At 36.3% G+C, this 23,039-nt stretch overlaps 1 protein-coding gene across 2 annotated transcripts in view; it reads left to right on the forward strand.

Moving 5' to 3' along the window:
• Nucleotides 1–23,039, forward strand: part of LOC107665201 (phosphatidylethanolamine-binding protein 4-like) — a 120,278-nt gene that overhangs the window by 36,064 nt on the left and 61,175 nt on the right. The window contains exons 4-6 of one of the 2 annotated variants that reach the window (XM_016455985.1): nt 14,320–14,418; nt 17,843–18,193; nt 19,538–19,992. In XM_016455985.1, the coding sequence (XP_016311471.1) occupies nt 14,320–14,418; nt 17,843–18,148 (405 nt within the window). In that variant the 3' untranslated portion in view covers nt 18,149–18,193; nt 19,538–19,992. Of the gene's footprint in view, nt 1–14,319; nt 14,419–17,842; nt 18,194–19,537; nt 19,993–23,039 lie in introns of those variants that run through there. The other variant, XM_016455986.1, reaches the window with a different exon arrangement.

The following is a 23,039-nucleotide window of genomic DNA, read 5'->3' on the forward strand; positions in this document are numbered from 1 at the left end:
TTTCTGAAGGATCATGTGACTGGAGTAATGATGCTAAAAATATAGCTTTGAAATCACAGGAATAAATTACATTTTAAAATATTTTCAAATAGAAAAGAGTTATTTTAAATAGTAAAAATATTTCAAGATGTTACGGTTTTTGCTGTATTTTGGATCAAATAAATGTAGGCTTGGTGAGCAGAAGATAATTCTTTAAAGGGGTGGTTGATTGCCATTTCACTTTTTTAACGTTAGTTAGTGTGTAGTGTTGCTGTTTGAGCATAAACGATATCTGCAAAGTTACGCCGCTGAAAGCTCAATGCAAACGGAGATATCGTCTTTTAAAATTCTGGCAGTTTAATGCCTACAAAAACGACTCGTAGGGACTACAACGAGTTACTTCCCAGGTTTGTGACATCACAAACCCAGATAAGCCCCGCCCCCAGGAACACAACAAAGGGAGCGAGGCCATGCTGCGCTGCTTTTGAGAAGAGGAAGAGAAAACTAGGGGTGCAAGTAAAAATCTATTCATATATGAATCGTGTCTTCTAACGATTCTAATGGATTCACAAGTTTCAAAATCAATGTTCTAAAGCAGCAGTTCTTAATACTGTTGCTCACGTCCCCCTGCTCTGCACACGCTCTGCATCGCTCTCTCTCTCTCTCTCTCATTCAGCTCAGCTCCAACAATGAACTGTTCCAATTATACACTTATTTTCACATAACTATGAGAAGCGTTAAACATGGACACGCGTGCGGTTACCTTACTGTATTAAAGCTTTAATCAGGATAAAACTGTATATTAAAAGCTAACAGAAGCAGTAGCATTTACAAATAACGGCGTATCTAAACGTATGAGACAACAACAAACAAAAAAACATACCATTAAGAGCTGTGTGCTTGCACAGATTCTGCGCGATCCTCTTCACTAATATCCTCTGCATCCCCCATAAACACAATCAAGCCTAGGAAAAAAAACAGTCAACCACACTTTTTGCCTGGAAGACCTATCTTTTCATATCATCATGTGACCATGATAATATCGAGACAGTTTGCTATCGCGATATCACGATATTGATAATATTGTTACATCCCTACAGATTACTTTTTTTTCAAGTAACTAGTAAAGTAACACATTACTTTTAAATTTACATTGAAATATCTGAGTTACTTTTTCAAATAAGTACTTTGTTATCCATTTATTCACCGACCTGTCCCTGTGTTAAGAGAAAATGGGAGTGAGGTGCAGAGGCACTTTCTTCTGCCTGAGGCTTATTAATTTAACTTTTGGTGTGAAAGGGTCTTTACAGTTGCCAGAAATATAAGGCTACGTTCACACTGTCAGTTTTTGGGATTGACAACCGCCTTTTCTTTACAGGTGTGAGTCTCGAAATGTCCCGTTCACACAACAGCTTACAGTTGTTAATACTGTCTGTATGAACGTGCAATGGGAGTCAAGCCCGTATTCCTTACCAGTAACCATAGCGACAGTGACCAAAGTAAAATCAAAGATGACGACGTCCATAATACTGAAAGTCCAATCGAGCCGCGAGTTCTTTCATCAAATCTTCATTAACCGACAGCAGCTTTTATATTTGGGTGGAGAGCGGAGTATTTGAGTCACGCGCAGAACACAAAACTGACGGGCTCTAAAACGTCCAGATGACACGCAGCTCATTTCTCCGTCACTGTAAGTTACCGAAAACACACGTGAAAACACGTAGACACGCGTTTGTGCGGCAGAGTGGATCCCTCTCGCACTGTATGACGTGACAGACAACTAGTTGTCCAGTCCAGTTCCGTTCACACAGCGCGTGTGTTCCGAGAATGCGGTTGTGAGTCCTGAAAATGTACGGGTGTGAGTTCGGTTACAGAATGCGGTTGTCACTCCCGTAAATAACCGAACTGTGTGTGAACGTAACCGTATTAAGGACTCAAAAACAGGACTGACAACCGTATTCTGCTGCTGTGTGAACGTGGCCTAACATTTAGGTTTTTTTGTTTAAAAAACAAAACAAATTATCCAACCCGAGCCTAGGTGACAAAAAGTAGGCTAATGAAAAATTTATGTAACGCATTACTTTCTAAGTAATTACAGTAACACAATTAGTTACTTTTTATGGAGTAACGCATAACTTTCCCCAACACTGATGACAATCATATGTTCTTAAGTGTCCAATGCTTTTTAGGTTACTGTACAGTGATCTGTGCAGTGTAAATACTTCATACATCTTGCATTAATCATTTAAAGCTGCAAAGTGGTTGTAATAAAATTATAAACAACAGTTTCTTTTTTCCCACTGATTAAAAACAAACAAATAAAATGTCCACTTGACACGGTTCGGTTTTTCTTTTGTAGATGCAACCTCTCTGGTTTAGTAACACTAGTGTTGGATCAGCAATAGTGTAAACAAGCGAATTTTGTGCGAATTTTGTACAGAGGCCACATTCGAGCTCTCAGGCCTCTGCCAAGCACTGGAACTATGATCAGATCACATGGGCACACGGAGACAGTCAACATAAAGGTGTTAATGCACTTTTTAAACAAAAGAACAATATTTCACATTGCTCTGTGATTTTTATCGCTCTTGAATCTGTTATTTCGTTTTCTTATCATAGTCCAGATGGTGTCTTCTCTACTGGATCCGTTTGAGAACTGTGTGTTAATAACAAATTGGCTTTGATTTTCTTGAAGTATCTCAGTTTTGTGTTCTTAACAACAATATCCACTATTCATTTTTCCCCCTCAGAAAGTGTATGCATGTGTGCGAGGGTGTGTGGGCTACAGAATGGGATAAATATAGTTGTCTTAGGGCTGGAGGGTGAGGTTAGCCCTTGGGAGAGAGGCAGAGAATCTTAAATAAAGCAGTCTGAGTGAGGAAAAGACAAAGAGAGAGTTTGCATATGTGATGCATGCATGAATATCTTCGAAGCTCGAGGTGAGTTTCACCATGTGTTTTGTAAGAACTAAATATGCTGCATGTGCTTGTGCCGCTAAATGTCCATAATAAAGAGATTTCTCAGCTCATTGGATGTAAAAAATGATGTTCAAAATATTGATAGAATGTTGAAATTTAACAAGACAGAATAAGACATAATATATATATGCATTACCGGTCAAATATTTGCAATAAATATATTTTTTTATTGCTCACCAAGGCTGCATTTAATTGATGAAAGTTACAGTAAAAACAGTAATATTTTTGAAATATTATTACAATAACTGTTACATATTTTAATACATGTTAATTTGTTATATGTTATTTGTTGTAAATGTTAATTATTAAAATTATTATATTTAACAAGCATACATTGAATTGATCAAAAATGACAGTAAAGACATTAATATTGTTAGAAATATTTCGAATGCATTTCAAATAAACCCTGTTCTTTTGAAGTCAATCCTGTTTCTTTCCAGTCATCAAAAAAGATGTATTCATATATATGTATATGTATTTTTTTATCATGTATTTCCCCCTATTTTAATAAAGCTTGATGTAATTTGGCCAGAATTTCAATGTGAGTGCTTCCCAAATTAAAATGTTGTTTCCAAAATTGTATTGCAAACTTTTTTTATATCCATTTTCCCTCTTCATCCCCACCTACCCTCTAGGACTTTATATCGTCCATTCTGTGTTTCCAGGCTGTTTCTGCATTACTAACCCTTCACTGTGGCATCTCTAATATTGATTGCTCTGCGCGTCCACTCCTGCCCCTGCCATGCCATATTAGTGTTAGTAAGAGACGAATAGCTGGAAGTCCATGTCTGTTAATAGCAGGAAACCAACACTTAGCAGCGCAGAGCGTTAAGGAACCACACTCATGTCACCCACAGCCATTCAGTAATAACTGTAATCACTTTTCGACGTGCTGCGTTTGCATCTCTAGAGCCTTTTTGTGCAGGATGATATGAAGTTCAGGTTACAGCGGTGTGTGGTGGCATGGCAGGAGCTCTGCTTATGAGAGCCCATGACCATTCACTCTCTCCCACACACACACACACACACACAAACACAAACGAGCATTTGCAAATGCTAAACTCAAGCATACATGCTGCGCACAATCTGTCTTTGTAAATGTGGACAATATGTCTGACTGTCGTACAGGACACCAGGGTTTTTGTTCCTCGACAGGGAAACTTTGCTCAAGACTGGATATCCGAAAGGTGGTTCACTATAAAAAGAAGTGAACCTTGAATATTTGCCATGTTACCCTTGAGCAACACACAAATATAAAATTAAATCAGTCATGTTGATCAAAACCTGTAAAAAATTCCTTTGAGGAAATGAAAAGGAGAATTTTGCAGAATTATTAGCTGCGCTTGTCCATTCGAGAACTTTTATATGAAGCATAGAGCATAATTTTACATTTATAAGTGTCTTTTTTGCAGTAGCTCTCAATTTTGATTGGCACTTTCAGATGCCTAAACTTATTCTGGGCAAAAAACAGTAACATTTAGAATGCATTGATTTCAAACCTGGCATACCATGTTTTGTTGTGACAATTTTAAATGATTGCAAATGAAATTTGACAGCTGTGGTTGGTTACGGTTAAACATTTTGATAGATCTAATGTAATTTTACAGTACAAAACTTCAAATTTAGTTTTTGGAAGTGGAAAAGAATAAGTCATCTTACAATTTGAAGTGAGAAACTGTACAGAATTCACAGAATTCACTATTGATTTGATGTTTTTCATTGGAATAACTATGTTTTTTAGTATTTTGTTATCAGCTGTGTACATTAGGGTAATGTTCAAATTAAAGTAATGTTTATTACATTATTTTAGTGTCGTGTGTTATTGTGATGTTTTGTATTTGTGTGTATGACACAGAGCACCTATATTTATAGGTATATTACTATACATTAGTATTTATTTCAGCTTGTGAAAAAGCTATTTGTGGTGAGCTTTGAGTCTACATGTGGTTTTCTCATTTCCACCTGTGTTTTTCAGATGGTTGTTGTTAGTATATTATAAAAAAAATGGTAAAAACAGATTTTTAGTATAAAAATATTATTTTACTTAATGTTTTTTACTGTAAATTTAACTTTAGTAAAATGCTTTACTTTAATACATTCGTATTATCAGTATGTAGAACTTGAAATTTAAAATGCTGATACTTTTTTTTTTTTGTAACATTTCTGGCAATCACAGCTGCTATTTATTTTTTTTTTTTACTTCTTTTTTTACCTTTATTATATACAGTGTCTGTCTTAATGTTTCAGTGTTTTTTTAATTTTTTTTATTTTTGTCATCGTATCGAAAAGAGCTCTATAAAGAATCTTAGAAAATCCACGAGTGGAGGGCGAGTAAATAATGACTGAAGTTGCTGAAACACCAGCCCTAGTTGTGAGATTTAAATAATATATAAGATATAAATGAGAATAAATAAAGATCTAGATTGTTGAACTAAGTGGAGTACACTTTTTATAGTTATAAGTAGCCAGTGTTTCACTTTTAATAGATGAAGCTCGTCCTGTGTCTCGGTTTTATTCTTTAGTCACTTATTAGGCAAAGATATCTGAAGGTACAGACCAGTATTGACAGTAAGGGACATCTTTCCTAACCCTAAATGTTCTCTTTTAAAACAGTGACCTATGTGTGTGTGTGGGAAATGAGGACAGAGTGAAACAGAGGTGTTCAAGTGTGTGTGTGTTTCCTGTCCCAGTTTAATCTCAGCATTTCCACTGTCCCTTTTTCCACCACAGACTGGATTCAATTACTGCCCCTGCTCTGACCTTAAACCCCTTTGACCCCTGAGAGCGGCCCCATCCCATCCCCTGTCCTGATAGCAGCCCAAACCAGCCCTCCTCTCCAAACCTCCGCTCTACTCCTCTGTCCTCTTCCTTTGTCCTTTCTTCTTCTGTCCTTTTGCATCCCTTTGTCTTTTTTTCCCAATACTGTTCACTTCATTTTCTCCTTACTTTTGTAGCTTGTCTCCAAACACGTATAAACCCTCTTGTTTACAAGTGTCCTCAGGTGGTCTCTGTACTGCTCCTTAATTTTCAGTGCTGTGTAATGATGATTAAGTCAAGACTGAGCCAAGAATAAATGAGCAGAAGGAATACTGTGACATTAATGAAAGAGTTTATTAATAATTGAGCACCTTTTACAAAACAGCACGATAGTAAAGGATACGAGAAGAATATTGCTTGTTGCATTTCAATGCTGAGCCCTGTCAGTCTTGCCAACACAGTCTAATGACAAATTATACAGTAACTATTTAAAGTTTAGGCAAATTGGTGGCAAATTTATAATAATCTATATAATCTTGCAGGTCATTCAATCATCAGTGTCCTAATGTTTGGTGCATCATTGCCCTTTGTGTTCACGATTTGGTGGAACTAGTTAGTTGATTGACACATACACAATGAAATATAGATTGTTTTTTGTTTTGTCTGTGTCTCAGCTCTTTTTGGGAATCATTGGCACATTTTAACAATCAACTTTGGGTCTATAATGCCAAAATATGCTGTCTAGGTTTGCTAGGTTTTGAGATCTTGGAAACTTTTTCCACCATTTGTTAGATGTAATTGTTCTCCATTTTTGAGATCAGTATTCATCTGGTGCTCTTTTTAATGGGCCAATTTCCCCTGTATTTACTCATTGATCAGCTAACCTTGCACTAAGCTACAGTCGATGATCCTTAAGCCGTCTCTGTATCTTAATCACAACACAGATACCTGTTAATTACCCAACCAGTTCAAGTGTTTTCACTGCTTAAAGAGGGATTTGGGATTGATTGCGTTGCGTTAGCTGCGGGTCCCAAGTGTGTGTTTGTGTGTGTGTGTTTATGGTTGTCTGTGTGTGTTTATGGAGAGAGAGGGAAGGATAAAGCAGAATGGATATTTATAGGCTTTTGAATGGACAAGACGGCTTGGTATCGGGTCAGGGATAAACCATGAACTTATAAACTCACAATGGGGCCTTGATTTCTCTGTACTTCTTTTCTCTCTTCATCTTAGCTACTTTGTTTTCCCATTCCTTCATTACCTACATGTTTGTCGCAATTTCTTACTGGAATAACCCCATTTCCATAGTGTATTGGCTCATAAAAAGTAATGCGTAACTAGTGCCCAAGCGCAGAATTCAAATTGCATACTTCAAGATTGATACTTAAAGCTAACTTCCAGGCTACAGTTTCCAAAACTCTTTTAGAATAGCATATTAATTGTATATTCTTGGTAGAAGGTATTGGTTTTCATTTTCACAAATGAATAAGTGAGCAATTCAATTGTAACATTGCATTGAATGCCATGGCTAAAGTCAAACGGGTCAGGCTACATGTCTCAGACTCAATGCTGAGCGTTTCAAGACAGACCTACTATGTTGCATGTTCTATGTTCCATGTTCACTGTTTCTTACTATAACGCGTACACATCAGATGACTCCTATCATACTGCAATCATACTTTCTTCAAAAGACCTCCAGGCAGGAATCAGAACCCCTGATGTGAGCTTTCATTTGTGTTCTGGTGTGATGCCAAAATTTAAATCTATAAATAGTTAGGATTGTCTGTAGTACTGTAAAATTCAGTTGATTTTATGGACTAGTTAGCCTTCAAGTCTAGTGTGTATGAGGTAATGCATCTACATGCTAAAGTTGGCAGGGAATGAAAATTCTACCTATTTTCTCTGTGTGGTATAGATAATATTGTGAACAAAAAATTGTTTATTATTACTGTTTGAAAAAAAAGACCTTGTATTAAGTATGTAACAATGCACCCCGAGTTTAAAATCAATGAAAATATGTGATGATTCAAGTTGGATGTTAAACGAATCATGATACAATTTGGGGTGGGGTTTTATATGAATGTATCTCAACGGGAACTGATTGACTGATGGTATATTTTTTTTTTCATCTTGCCTCTGTATAATGCATATTAAAGTAGTGTTTATAAGCGCAGCGCTGCTTTGTTTAGAGCAGTAACCAAGGAAAAGTTGTATTGCGGCTGTTCCATAAGCACCACCTACTGTCAGAGAGTGAATTTGCATTCTCATTCTTTTATGTAGGCCTAGTTAGCATAATTTCACAAAGCTAAAATCAGATCATTCTGTTTTTGCTTCAAATGCATTTTCTGCACAAGGTGCATTTTCTTTTGGAAAATGTGGACATGCTGAAAGAAAAGAAAACATGTAAACAAAAAAAAGCACAGGCAAAGTTAGGGCTGGGCGAAAAACGTATCAACGATATAATGTTTCATATCATTCGGTATCGATAGTTATTGACATTTTCTATAATCCTTTTTAAAACAAAGAGCAATATAATTTTTTTTTTATTTAACCACTGTATTTTTAATTTACTCAATTTATTAAGAAAACAAATATTTTTTTGTTTTGTTTTAACAGTCAAACACAAAATAAAATGTAAACAAATATCTCCTTTCTTATGTTTTATATGCAGATTAAATAAGTCTTAAGGAAACTTTTGTCTTGTCTCCCGAGGCCACAGGAGGGCGCAATGAGCAAAATAATGAAGCGCATTAAATTGTTTATTCAGTGCAATGAAATAACAACTGTTATTAAAAAAAACATGCGTAACGTCTAAAGTAACATATATAAATCAAATACAATTTCGTAAATTGCATAAACAATTATGAACAAAACAGCATAATGTATTTATGCATTGCTTAATACAAAGAGCCGAAGCGCCATTCACACAGATTGCATTTAAAAACATAAGTGAAATGAGATGCAGTGAAATGGAATAAACCTTCACAAATTTGCGACGTGTTTTCTAAAAGTTAACATGTTTTTAACTTTGCATGGCTACATCTCTTGTGTGAGACGCGAGTGCAGCAGTCATATTTGTCCATCTAAAAAATGCCCTGAATATACGTTCAGTGTGAATGGCTTGGTTTCGGTTTTAACCTAATTAAGACCTCCTCTGCATTGAGTTACTATATTTCTCTAATATTTTGAATGCATAACGCAGCAGCGGCACATCTCGTGGTCTAGCCTAACAAAACATTATTCAAAATGCAACAACGTCACTTACATCATCACCGCATCTCGTGAGCCACTGATAAGGCTCCAGGACGCACACATAACATTCGATTGCACCGTTTTTGCATTCAAATGCAGTTTTTTTTATTTTAAATTCGACTATTATTCATTATTTATTCACAATCTCCTCATCACAGGCAGGCACAGCACTCATTTCAGCATGTATTCGTGGGCTGTCTGCGTCACTCATAGCACGTGGCTATATCGAACATTTTTTCTAAATCTTCATCGTTATCGATGAAGGTGTACCGTCGATAAATACCGATACCGTTTTATCGGCCAGGCCAGGCAAAGTCTTTGTTTATATAAAGTGTTTTATTTTATTTGTATTATTCATTCATGTTTTTTATTTGATTTGGTATTTGTTTTAAAAGTTCACTTTATTTTTGTTTAGAAAAGATATTTCAATTTCTTTTTTCAATTTGCTTTACACACAACAAAAACCCTAGAGTGATATCCAAATCCTGGTTCCCAACATTTTGCTGGCCTCAAACAAAGAAAACTGTGAGATCACTGATATTTTTCCATACCACTGTGTTGCTTTTCAGTTGTTTTTCAATGTAAACTTGCTAGATGGATGTGTTTGACCGTTACACTCGCATCTTTTGCATGGCACCGCATTCTAAAAACAAATAAGTTGAACTTTTAAATACGCATTTCAAGGCTGTGCATTTATTCCCCATTCCTTTGCCGTGTCTTGTGTTTTTCAAAGCAAAAAACGTATGCAACCGAACATAGCAGTAATAACTAGAAGAAAAAGCCCAAGACACAGTCCAAAGGCTGAAACACACCAGGGGCTTATTTCCATTGCTGGTTAACCAGCATTATAAACCATTTGTCCCTCTAGGGACACTGTTGGTCCTTAAAATCTGAAGCATGTTAACAGCTAGGCAATGGCTCCAGCAGACCATAATTTAAATTAATTGCATTATAGTGTAAGATACAGTATAGAACATGCTATTGTGAAATCTCTAAAAGGAAATGACAGTCAAAGTGACGTGAATACTTAATTTTGAGCCTTGGTCTTTCTGGACTCTTTCTTCAGAAAGTGGAAATGTTGCTGTGCAGTGTGTGTTATTGTGTTCTGCTTGATTTCTAGGCCATTCTGGTCCCTACATGACTTAAGTGCATCTTAAACAAGTATGATGTCCACCAACGATCAGAACTTGTTCATGAAAGACAAATGAAAATGACTTAAATCCAAAAATAGTAAGATATTATGTTGTTTTTGAGTACACTTAAACCATACCCTGTCCCAGCTGGTGAGGGGAAGACTGCATCTCTTCACACCTTCCCTCCCTGTCCTCTCTTTACTCTGCATTTGCTTCCTCCATCTGTCTAAATGCACATTAATTATACACATACACACATATATTCTCTACCCCAGCGACACACACCCACGTAATGCATGCGCTTTCTCCACATTTTTTAGGGGAAACACTGAAAATAGGTCCTAATGTCAGTAGTGTATTGATGTTACAATAATATGATTGTTGAGACCAGAATAACAAATAAAAGTTTGGACCTATTCACCATCATGAAAGTTTTGAAACTGCACACAAGCACGTACAATAAAGCATGTACATTGAAGTACTCTAGTCAAATTATTAAAGTAATATTCTTGCATTTAAATACAACGTTAGCCCTATTAACAGTATCGGTGGCATGCTGTCACTTACCATGGAATATAATTACAACTTGTCAGTCAATTTGTAAAAAGCAATTAAAGACATTTATAGTAATGCACTTACAATGAAAGTTTAGCAGACAAGTGTGCAACACTGTAAATAAAAGAAAAAATATATATGTACTTTTAAAATATGCAAGTATCACACTGTTTTTGAAATTAAACATTACACATGTTGGCATAAGACTGGATACAACCTTAGCTGCATACATACATTCATTAAACGGTATGTACTGTATAGTATAGCACATCTCAACTGCTTGATTGTTATATCACTGAAAAATGTAAATATATACAATATAGTAGTGTTGTCAAAGGTATTGGTACTTCCAGTACCTGCTGATATATGGCTGCTTTCAAACGCATATTTACAAATGTAACGTGTTAGAGCGCTGAGCATTTTAGCCAATCACAAATTTCCAGTCACAGATCTCTTTCAACATATCAATCGACCCCCTTGACTTTTTTCAATTTTGTTATGTTGGAGCTTGATACAATTGTTTAAATTCTTTTTTTTTTCTCTCATTAATCTACACTCCGTACCTCATAATGACAAAGTGAAAACAGAATTTTAGAAATGTCTGTAAATTATTAAAAAGAAAATTTACATTTACATAAGTATTCAGACCCTTTGCAACATCACCTCAAATTTAGCTCAAGTGCTACCCATTTCTCTTGATCATTGCTGAGATGTTTCTACACCTTGATTGGAGTCCACCTGTGGTAAATTAAATTGATTGGACATGATTTGGGAAGGCACACACCTCTCTATAAAAGGCCTCACAGCTGACAATGCATATCAGAGCGAAAACCAAGCCATGAGATCAAAGAACCTGCCTGCAGAGCTCAGAGACAGGATTGTATCGAGGCACAGATCTGGGGAAGACTACAAAAAAATTTCTGCTGCACTGAAGGTTCCCAAGAGCACAGTGGCTTCCATAATTCTCAAATGGAAGAAGTTCGGCACAACCAGGACTCTTCCAAGAGCTGGTCGCCCAGCCAAACTGTGCGATTGATGGAGAAGGGCCTTGTCTAGACTGGTGACCAAGAAACAGATGGTCACTATAGTTGAGCTCCATGATCATATATGCAGATAGGAGAAACCTACAGAAGGACAAACATCACTGCAACACTCCACCGATCTGAGCTTTATGGCGGTTTGGCCAAACTCAATCCTCTCCTCAGGGAAGACACTCTTGGAATTTACAAAACAGCACCTAAAGGACCCTCAGACTGTGAGAAACAAGATTATCTGGTCTGATGAACCTCATTTCTAAGCATCATGTTTGAAGGAAACCAGCTCTGCTCATCACCTGCAGAGTACCATCCCAAAAGTAAAGTGTGGTGGTAGCAGCCTCGTGCTGTGGGGGTGTTTTCACCGGCAGGGACTGGGTGACTGGTCAGGGTTGAGGGAAAGCTGAATGGAGGAAAATACAGAGATATCCTCAATGAAAACCTGTTCCACAGCTCTCAGGACCTCAGACTAGGCCGAAGGTTCGCCTTCCAACATGACAATGACCCTAAGCACACAGCCAAGGCAACACAGGAGTGGCTTAGGGACAACTCTGTGAATGTCCTAAAGTGGCCCAGCCAGAGCCCTGACTTATGACCCTATCGAACATCTCTGGAGAAACCTGAAATTGGCTGTCCACCGACAGTCCCCATCCAACCTGACCAAGCTTGAGAGGATTTGCATAGAAGAATGGCAGAAAATCCCCCAATCCAGGTGTGTAAAGCTTATTGCATCATACCCAAAAAGACTCAAGGCTGTAATTGCTGCCAAAAGTGCTTCAACTAAGTACTGAGTAGTTTTTTTTTTTTTTTTTTAATAAGTTTACAGACATTTCTAAAATCCTGTTTTCACTTTGTCATTATGAGGTACGGAGTGTAGATTAATGAGAACAAAAAATGAATTTAAACAACTGTAGTATCAGGCTGCAACTAACAAAATTGAAAAAAGTTAAGGAGGTCTGAATACCTTCTGAATCCACAGAATATATGTGTGTGTGTGTGTGTGTGTGTGTGTGTTAGGGATGGGCGATATCTTATCATTCACGATATACCGGTGAAAAGTGTGTATCAAATATTGCAATTTATGTCAACTGATATGTACTGTATAAATAGATCTGTGCATAAAGTCTAAGTGTTAAGTGTAAGTGCAATGGACCTGCTACTTGTTCTGTAATCTGTAATGTTTTGTGTTTTTTCTAGTGCTGTCGAACGATTAATCGTAATTAATAGCATCCAAAATATGTTTTTGTTTACATAATATATTTGTGTACGGTGTATATTTATTATGTTCCATATCTCGGACGAGCCCCCAATGACAGTATGATTAAAGGTGTATGTAGTGCAACATTAAACTCCTGAGATTTATTTAAGTGCTGCTTTAGCAAGTATTACTAATCATTTATTCACTTCCAAAGGTTTCATCAGCCCTTCATCATGGCCGTTTTCGGCAACAGGTCTGAGGAGGGTATTTAATCTGTCCACGGGGGGTCAGATCAGTGAGATCCAGTCAGGGTTTACAGTGACAGCCTGTGGAGGAGGCAGCATTGTTCTGCCTCTTTGAATATCGCCTGGAGCTGCTATCACTTAAACTTAAACATCATCCTATTATTAGGCTTATGGTTGTTTGAGCTTATATGTCAGGTGAGCAGAGGATTTAGGCTCTAGAGACCTTAGAATATCAGGGATTTTTATTTGCATGCTTCAGTTGTTTAAACATAGGCTTGTATGATTAGAGTTGATTAAATTGTCTTGAGGCTGCAGAGGAAATCAGAAAACGGGTTTCCTGGATTGGCAAAAATAAAATGATAAAAAAACGTGTAAACTAAAACTCAATAAAATCATGTAAAAATGACCTCTGTTTAATATAAGGCTTTATTTTAATGTTTAATTTGTATAATAATTTATATGCTTTATAATGTAAACCTAATTTTGGGGTATTTTAATTTAATTTCATTGTCACCGTTTTTATTTTTTATTTTTATTTTTATTTTTTTAGTAATTTTTATTTTCCTGTATATGCCATATGGGTTCAATTTCTACAGTGTTTCACTTTTGTCTCCGTCTTAGTCTTGATGTTGTGGGGAGGGGCTATTGTTGCATGGCAACAATCGTGATTGACAGCACTGTTTTCTTGAGAGAGGCGTATAATAATAACGCTATCATATGGTCTGGCAGATTTTGGGCTCTGCACCAGGGATGACAAATGTGCTCACGCAATAATTCAATCTGCTCTCCCAGTTCTTCAACTGTACGGGGACTTGCGAAGATGAGTAGTTGGAGCAATTAAGTTGGTCAGTCATTGTTAATGTGTAGCACCCAAAATATGTGCCAGGTTGTTTATGGAGAAGTGTTTTTCATAAAGAAAGAGAGAGAGGGAGAGAAAGTAAAGAAAACTTCGCAGACAGATTGTGATTTGGTGAATGTGTGAGAATGGAAGGTGGTCTGAGAATATCAGTAACTAATTAAAGTTTTCTTCCGTACGTCACTTGATAAAAACGCTGGGTTTTCAGCGATAGTTAAAGTAACTGATGCTTCTAAAGGAAATAGCGGGAGGAAAGTGATGATGAGAACAAAAAGCAAAACACATGTAATGTTTTCTTTCTTTCTTTCTTTCTTTCTTTCTTTCTTTCTTTCTAGGAGAAGAAATACACTCTATTAATGGTGGATCCAGATGCTCCTAGTCGTCAGAAACCTTCTCGCGCTTACTGGAGACACTGGTTACTGGTTGACATTAAGGTACGTCACATCTCCCAAAAAGGTCTTTGAAACGCAGATGCTGTCTCCTCCTAATTTGATGTTTTACAGACTTGTTATAACCTCTGTGACTTCATGAATGTTCTTCTTTGATATAATGAATCTTCAAGCCTGTTAATGCAAGTCAATGTATTTAATCTGAATATTATCCAGAACAAAGCCTTAAAATAAAGGTTGCTTAAAGCAGCACTTTGGCACGGACAATCCTGGACATAATGTGCAAAGCAAAAGGTGTCAGAAACACTTTGGTGGGCAAACAATTCCTGGATCGTGTGGACCATATCTGCACCTTCCATGTGCTTCACACTTGTGCTGCGTTTCCGATGAGTTACATAATTACTGAGTAAAAATATCATGTTAGTCATCAGCGCTCCGCTCCGGCGGGATCTAAAGGCAGATTCATCAGGCTGTGCATGGGGACGATGTGTTTAAACAACCGGGGATGAGACACACTTTAATTGCTCAATATTAAGTCAATATTCTTTCATCCTTTCTTAATCTCGCAGGCTATTTGTTTACGTGCACTTTCTTTCTCAGTTGTTCTTGCTGTGGTCCTATTGGTTCACAGGGGAGCCCAGTGATTCCAATAAAGTTTGTAACTACATCTCAGAAATATATGAACAATGACTGATGTCTCATACACAAGTTACAAAAAATTAAGTTTGTAAAAATTAATTTCCTTTCTTGACATTCAAGTTTTTCTGTTTGGAAGCGTTTGTGACAATCACGTGGGCAAATGGTTCTCCTGTGTAATGGGAATGATTGCACATCAGTTCTCCTTCAGACGTGGGAACTACATGACTGTTGTTCCTTTTTTACACCTGGTTGTACTGGAAGAGACATATATATATATATATATATATATATATCTATCAGTTCATCCAAAAAATGGGAATTATGTCATCATTTATTCAGTGTCAGGTCATTCCAAACTTATATGGTTTTTTCTTCATTGGAACACAAAAGGAGACATCAAGCAGAATTTTCACGCTGCTGTTTCATTCACAATGAAAGTGAATGGTAGCCATAACAGTAGTCTATAAGATCTGTACACTATTTCCAAGTCTTTTTAAATCATATAATTTTGTGTGATTAAAAAGGCTAAAATTGTTAGTTATTTAATGATAATATTTCAAGTCTTATTCATGTTTGTACATATCCAAATATGACAAGGCAAGATATGTCATTCCAGCTTTGACATAAGTAATTCCAATGCCATTGGTTTTGAGCAGTATTTTAATATTATATAATATTTAAATAGTATAATATTTGTTAATATTTTGAATGAGCTTTTTCATTCACTTAGATTTATTTTTGTTATTTTTATATTTATTTTAAGTTTTAGTAATTTATTTGATACGCTTTTTCTTTTCTACTTCTGATTTAGTGTTTGCTGCTTCAGTCACTTAGCTTTATTTTTAAGTTTTTTTTTTTTTTTTTATTGTTAAGTTTATTTTAATTTTAGTTCAAATGTTAGTAATTTTGTTATATACTTCTGTGATTTTAGTACTTCAACTTTTCTTATTTCAGGTTGCCAAGTTTTCAAAGTTTAAATTTCAACTGATATTTATATTTACTTTTAATTCAGATTTAATTCAATTAACCAACACTAATTTCAGTTTTAGTTTACAATAACCATGCTGGTTTGGGGTGCCAAATGCAATATACAAATCACACAAATGATAGATGTATTTGAGCACAAAGGACTATTTTTTTTTTTTGTATTTTTGGGTCATTTTTGAAACTCCAGTCACCATTCATTTTCATTGTGTGGAAAAGAGCAGCTTGAACATTCAATATGATATGATAAGAGATATCTCTCTAATATGATAAGAGATATCTCTCTTTGTGCTGCATGCAAGAAAAAAAGCCATCAAGTTTGAAATGTCACATCGGTGTGTAAATGATAACTGAGTTGTCATTTTTGGATGGACTATCCCTTTAATTGTACCATTTTACTGTGGTTTCGTGACAGGATATATCTATAAAATAGCACTAAGGATGATCCTACGGCTACAAAAAAGCAACACTCCATCATTCAGCAGGCCTTTTACTCGTAAATCACCATACAGATACATTTTCTAAAAGCAGCACATGATCACAGTCCCTGGAAGCGAGGCCGTCTTCAGTGCTAGTTCAGCCCTGCCCTCCTCTCCATCTCGCAGAGAAGAGATGAGCCTCCTCCCCGTCTGGCCAGGCGACACATTGTGAATAAACAAATGTATTTCAGGTGCTCAGACAGACAACCTCTCAGTACCCTGTCACTGTGTGGGCGGCGGCATGCCGCCTGTCTGCTCCCTGATTGGCCGTCTCGTTGCGCTGTGTGTATGATGAGGAGCCGTGGTTGGTCAGAGGTTTAATGAGGCTGGTGGGAGGTGAGTAATTGCCGCGGTGACTTCCTCTAACCTCGCCGAAGTTATAATAACATCCCGTGTGAATGTGTGGAATTATCTGTCCTGGAATACATGCTATGTGTATTTTCCTTCCTTGTGAATAAATAAAGACTGTTCTTCATTTCTCTCCATCATATCCGCGTTCCAACACAGCAGCACCGTGACAAGAAGACAGTGAAATCATAATCAATCAGATTAATAAAAGCTAAACAATTGTGACAGTATTTAAAATGCATACTCTGAGGCTGCTGCAGTATTTGTTATGGAATATACTTGTTTGTTCGCACAGAGATCCTCAACTTAAGTTCATTTAACACGTCATGAAGGACATGAACATAGACTTGAAAGATGCATCAAATTGTTTGTGTGACATTTACCATTGATCAGTGAAATTTTGCAGTCAAAATACAGGAATCTGTGTGATCAGGAGTTTTATGTTAGTGTGAAAAAAAAAAAATTTTGGTATGGTAACATGTTGACCAATAGGAAGACATTGACATCTGTGCTTCATGCATGATGCATTGCTACACTATTGACAATAAATAACTTTTTTTTACCCACTAAAATTATTTCTTTTGAAATTCATTAGGGTTTTGTTTTGCACCTTTAGTGTTTAGACCATTTTTGCTTGGTCAGACATTAAAATAGCCAGATAAAACCTTTTAGGCTTGCATTGAAAGAAAATGCAATGTATTCAAAACCATCTTAGCAACCACTCAGAAATGCTCTAGCAGCTACTTTAAACATCCTAGCATAATGGCAGCGACTTTTGCATGGACAAGCAGCATCTATTTTCAAATCTCATTCATTCATTGATTCATTCACCTCGTCTGGCTGACATACAATTATTTATGCATTCTCTTGAATGCAATGTCTTATACAATCCTGTGTTAATTAGTGATTTTGTCATCAACGCTCATACAAGTTTTGCCTCGACCTTTGTCCATCTGAAGGAGGTATTTCTAACACTTTATTGGAACCATATTTAGTTTGTCATTTCCTCTGTTTGGCAGCATGTGTGCAGATGGACCCTTCCTCCCGTACCGCTGCCAACTCGCCACTCGCAGTCAGTCGCCATCTCCAGTCATCACTCGAGATTTTTGGCACTCGCCACAAACCAGAGAGCCCACTCCACACATTTGTGTCATTGTGCGGAGCATTTCTCCCTCAGTAACACATCATCTTATGCTATTCGGCTCTTCATCCAACAGTTACCGTGCAACCGGTCTGCGCTCGGGCACTTGAACTGTTCCTGTCTCAGGCCTGACCAGTCCTGCTTTTCTCCAACCAGCCATTCATGCCTCTCAAGATCCTGTTAACCGTTGTCTGGGACTTTCATTGCAATTCAAGAGCTCTTGACTGGCGTGATTGACTCAAAAGTGCAAGGCTTTGGACTGTAATTTTGTGTTACAAGATCATGATTATATTTCTTGTAGCTTTCCACTTTATCACAAATGTTTTGTGCATTTTGGTCTTTTTAGTACAAGCCACATCTCTGTCTGCAAAACGATTTGCTTGTTAAAGCAAGCATTTCAAAAAGTATTGCCTATACTTAACCCTAACCCCTAAATATTATATTGAAAATAATAACATGAATGACAGCTCGAATCATGTGGAGACGTGCAGTTTTTTTTTTTTTTCTAAACAGTCAGACAGACAAAATGTCCTAACGATACAAGATATGATATAACACTGGCACAAAAATAACATATTTTTCTGCATGTTAATCAGTTTTTTGGCCCCTTTTTTTTTTTTGTACTAATTATTATTTGACTAACTATTATTACTAATACTACTATTAGTAGTACTAAATTATTCTTAATATTAAACGGATATTATTACAATATTAGATGGATGGATGGATGGACAATATTATTATAATTAATTATTAATAGTAGTATAGTATTAAACAATTATTAATATTAAACGAATATTATTGTAATTAGGTATAATTACGTATATATTATTATAATATAATAATTAACACTATTATAATTAACAGTGTGTATGTGTGTGTATATATATATATATATATATATATATAATTTAATATCATTGTTTGATCATTGTTTGAATATCATTGTGTGATTTTCAAAAGAAACAAGAACATCCAAATTGTGAACTCAATATGATCAAATAATAATATTAAAATATTACTATTATAATATTCCATATAAATAATATCATATAGTATAATATAACTATATATTAGCATTGTAGCATTAAATATTATAACTTTAAATTATAATATTAATGCTTTAATTAGAGTTTGAATATCATCTTGCAGAATTTACCTCTGATCTTACAAATACATTTTCAAAGGGGAAAAAAATAACGTTCAAATTGTGAACTCTTTATGAACAATTAAATGTACTACTTGACAAAGATTATCTCAGTCACTATGTATTTTGGATAATGTTAGAATTGTTAAATATTTTATTCATTATTAATTTATTTGCAGAGAGAGCTCCACCCACACAAACACATCCCATTGTCTTACATTATAGGAGGGACCTGAGACATATCTACAGAAGAGAGTACCATAAAAAGGTGTGATCTTTAAGGTAAACAAACACTAGCAAACAATACTAATGTCTGAACTATGAATACCATTGTTAACCATATGTAGCCACTGTAAGAGTGAAAAGAACTTCCAAAGTATATACTGTATTTCCACAGTGGACGCCTGTTGATTTTTTTCATTTAAGGAAGCCGATGCAGATTGAATTGGTAATGAAGTTATTAATTCTGTTGGAGCAGATGGTGATGGAAGAGGGGAATGGGGAGCTGAAATGCCCCTGTAGCTCACCACTCAGCCCGCCTGACCCGTTCTGTCTCTCAATTCCCTCCTGCTCATGGAATACTACCAAAAAACAATCCCCGAACAGCTTGTTCTGCCTCAAACTGACTTTTCCTCCAGATCACAATGCTCCTATGTCTTGCTCTGTCTGATTTCAGTATCTCTTTCTCTCGCTCTCTCTTTCTCCTCACATGAAAGTGGATGTTTTGTTTGCTCTGCCGACAGAAACAAAAGGCAGAGTCATTAGCGATAGAGGGTAGTTTGCTTATGTGAAATAAACCGCTAGGTGAAAAATCCTTCTTTACTTTTCACCCTAATAGTCCACCCACAGATTGCAGTATCACATCACCCAAGAGCTGTTGGCGAATCACATAATTATTAACGGTAATCTTGCACAGGAGTTTTGCAACATTATAATTATTATTTAAAAACACTTGAATTGATTTCAAGTTCTCTTCCATTCCAAAAATCACATTCTTAATCAGTATTTTGTCTTAATTTCTAGGAAGAATGTCTAAACAAGCAATATATTAAGAAGGGCTTTAAATAATAATATGATAATTTTAAATGAAATATACATATAAAATACATTTATTATTTATTTGCAGATGTCACTTGCTTTGATGTTTTATAGAATGTAAAGCCATCCATCCAGACATTTTCACACAGAAATCACATTCAAACCAAGCCGTTTTCTGATGGTTAACGTGACCAAATTGAACTTGTTGTGAAATCTGTGTGGGGAAATATTTCACCTTCATGTTAAATTCCCAATTGCATGGATTCCTTTTCAAATGACTGGATTTGGCCTGTGAAAATTCACCATGCAATGGTAAATGTGACCTCACCTTTAGATAGTTCAAGCTATAGGCACAGCTTAGGCACATACTAAGCACATACTACGCTGTTTCTTACTAGTTGATAATAGTGAAAATAAAGTGTCCAAATTGTTTTTGGGGTCATTGTATCTGTGTGGGCGTGACTGAATGACATTGTCAGCGTTTTTCCCTTCACAAAGTCCAAACTGACCCTGACACACCCGCATACGCTCATCTCGCTCTCTCAATCACACACACCCTCCCATTCACTGTTCTCCATTTAGAGAGCCGGACACAAGTGAATGTGAGTCTCAGTCACAATAGAGTGTTTTGACAATTCATACTAATCGCTAACAGACATATATTAAAGGAACGCTCAGGGTTCAATATGAGTTAATGCAACAGCATTTATGTCATAATAGCAATCATTTTCGCAGTTGTAATTTTAACTTATGTGAATTTATTTCTATTTTTTTAAGAACAATTTTGGTGAGGAAAAATGTAATGTAAACATAATGTAAATTTGCTTAATTATTTCGTGGCATTACATTAGCGAAATTTCAGCGAAATTTTGCAGGCAAAAAAGTCCAATGTTTATTTTCTTTTTGTCAATGTAACAAATGCGTGACCAACTTGAACCTGTTGCAAAATCTGTTTGGGGAAATAATCCACCCTCGTGTGAAATTCCCAAGTGCATGGATTTCTTATTGAAATGACTAGCGAAAAAAATCACCAAACAACAAAAAATGTAACCGCACCATTGTTTAGTTAGGGCTATGCTAAGCAATACTAAACTGTTAGCTCTCTAAGGGTGCTTTCACACCTGTAGATCGATTGCTGTAGATCGATCCTGTTCCGAAACAGGGATTACAATTATTACAATGTTGCTTGGAAGTGGAAGTTACCATACTATGGAATTCGATGACTACTGTCAACTGTTTGGTTACCAACATTTTACGTTTTTTTTTTTTTGTTTTGTTTGTTTTGTTTTGTTTTGCAGAAGAAACTCATACATGGTTTACAACAACCTGAGGGTGAATAAATAATGACAGAATTTTCATTTTTGGGTGAACTATCCCTTTAAGATATATTCATGTTGGAAGTAGAGCCTTACCGATATATCGTTTTGCCGATATTATCAGCCGATATGAGCCTGTCGCAGATATATCGTATGGCGAATATGCCGCCGATACGAACTTTTTTTTTTTTATAGAGCTATAATGCAGATGAAATGCTTCTAAATGGTGTAATTACTTATTTTGTCCAGCAGAGCGTGCTCCATTGTTTCCTACTGGCAATTCAGGTCAGTGTAGAGATGCGGGGATGAGCTCAAACTTCACCCGAGTCCGCTACTTCAAATAAATGATCCACCCTCCCACACCTATACACTGCAAAAAATGCTTTTCTTACTTAGTTTTTTTGTCTTGTTTTCAGTCAAAATATCTAAGAATTCTTAAATCAAGAAGGTTGTTTCAAGCAAAAACACTTAATTTTGACATGTTTTTTTTCTGAAAACAAGACAATAATTTTTACTTCCTTCTTAAATCCTTTTAAATCCTTCTTGATTTAAGAATTTTTTGATATTTTGGCTGGAAACAAGACAAAAAATCTAAGAAAGCATTTTTTGCAGTGTATTTGATCGTCACATTACAATGATTCTAATTCTTAGTTTAGCATATTGATTTGATGAATGGATGGTTAATTTTTAACGGCAGATTCGGTGACGTTAGAGCTGATCTGTGCATCACTGCACGCGTCTGCACGCTGCTTCACGGCCACCGGAGCTGATCGCAGCCACTCAGGCAGTGCTTGTGTTTATACCGGCCATGCTGCGGCCCAGAACTCATGCTTATCACATTAGTCACATCACATTTCCTAACGGGTTTCTACACCGGACGCGAGCGGTGCGGCGCAACAAAATACAATAGAACTCATTATAATCAGTGATGCTGTCTACACTGGATGCGGCGCGACGCGACACGACAAATCCCGACAGTAAACTGATGCCTCGTTCTATTTATGGCGTACAAAGTACAAATGATTTTCAATGGTCGCTTTGTCACGTCCAGTCTAGACATGGTGTGTCAGCATAGTTTGTCAGTACAGTCAGTAACATAGCAGATTGAAAAGTTAGTATCTTTCTGCAGTCCAATAGACGGCAGTGCGGTTGTGGTTTGAGTCCGTTGAATGGTGATTTAACGCTACGTTGTCACCTAGTTGATGAGACTCAATGCTATAAAGTAAATAGACAATGTCCCCATCTTTTACTCTCACAATGAGCTTTTCATACTCGTTTGCTACATTAGTAGGGCCCTGTGATTTCCGCGATGTGGAAAACGCTGATAGAATCGCGGAATCCATTCATAAAAATGGATTTTACTGTATAACGCGGAATTTCATGGAATTTGTCTTATTTTTGATGAATAAATAAAATACACTGAAATCAAATCACGATATAGACTAGTGTCTGTACATATTCAACTGCAAAAAACTATTTTAAATACGAATCCTCATGTTCTGCATGTTCATTTGATTACCAGAAAATACAGAACACAGAATTTGTGAAAAAAAAAAAAAATCATTATTATTATT

This window comes from Sinocyclocheilus anshuiensis, unplaced genomic scaffold, assembly GCF_001515605.1.
Source record: "Sinocyclocheilus anshuiensis isolate Anshui unplaced genomic scaffold, SAMN03320099.WGS_v1.1 scaffold691, whole genome shotgun sequence".
NCBI lineage: Eukaryota > Metazoa > Chordata > Actinopteri > Cypriniformes > Cyprinidae > Sinocyclocheilus > Sinocyclocheilus anshuiensis.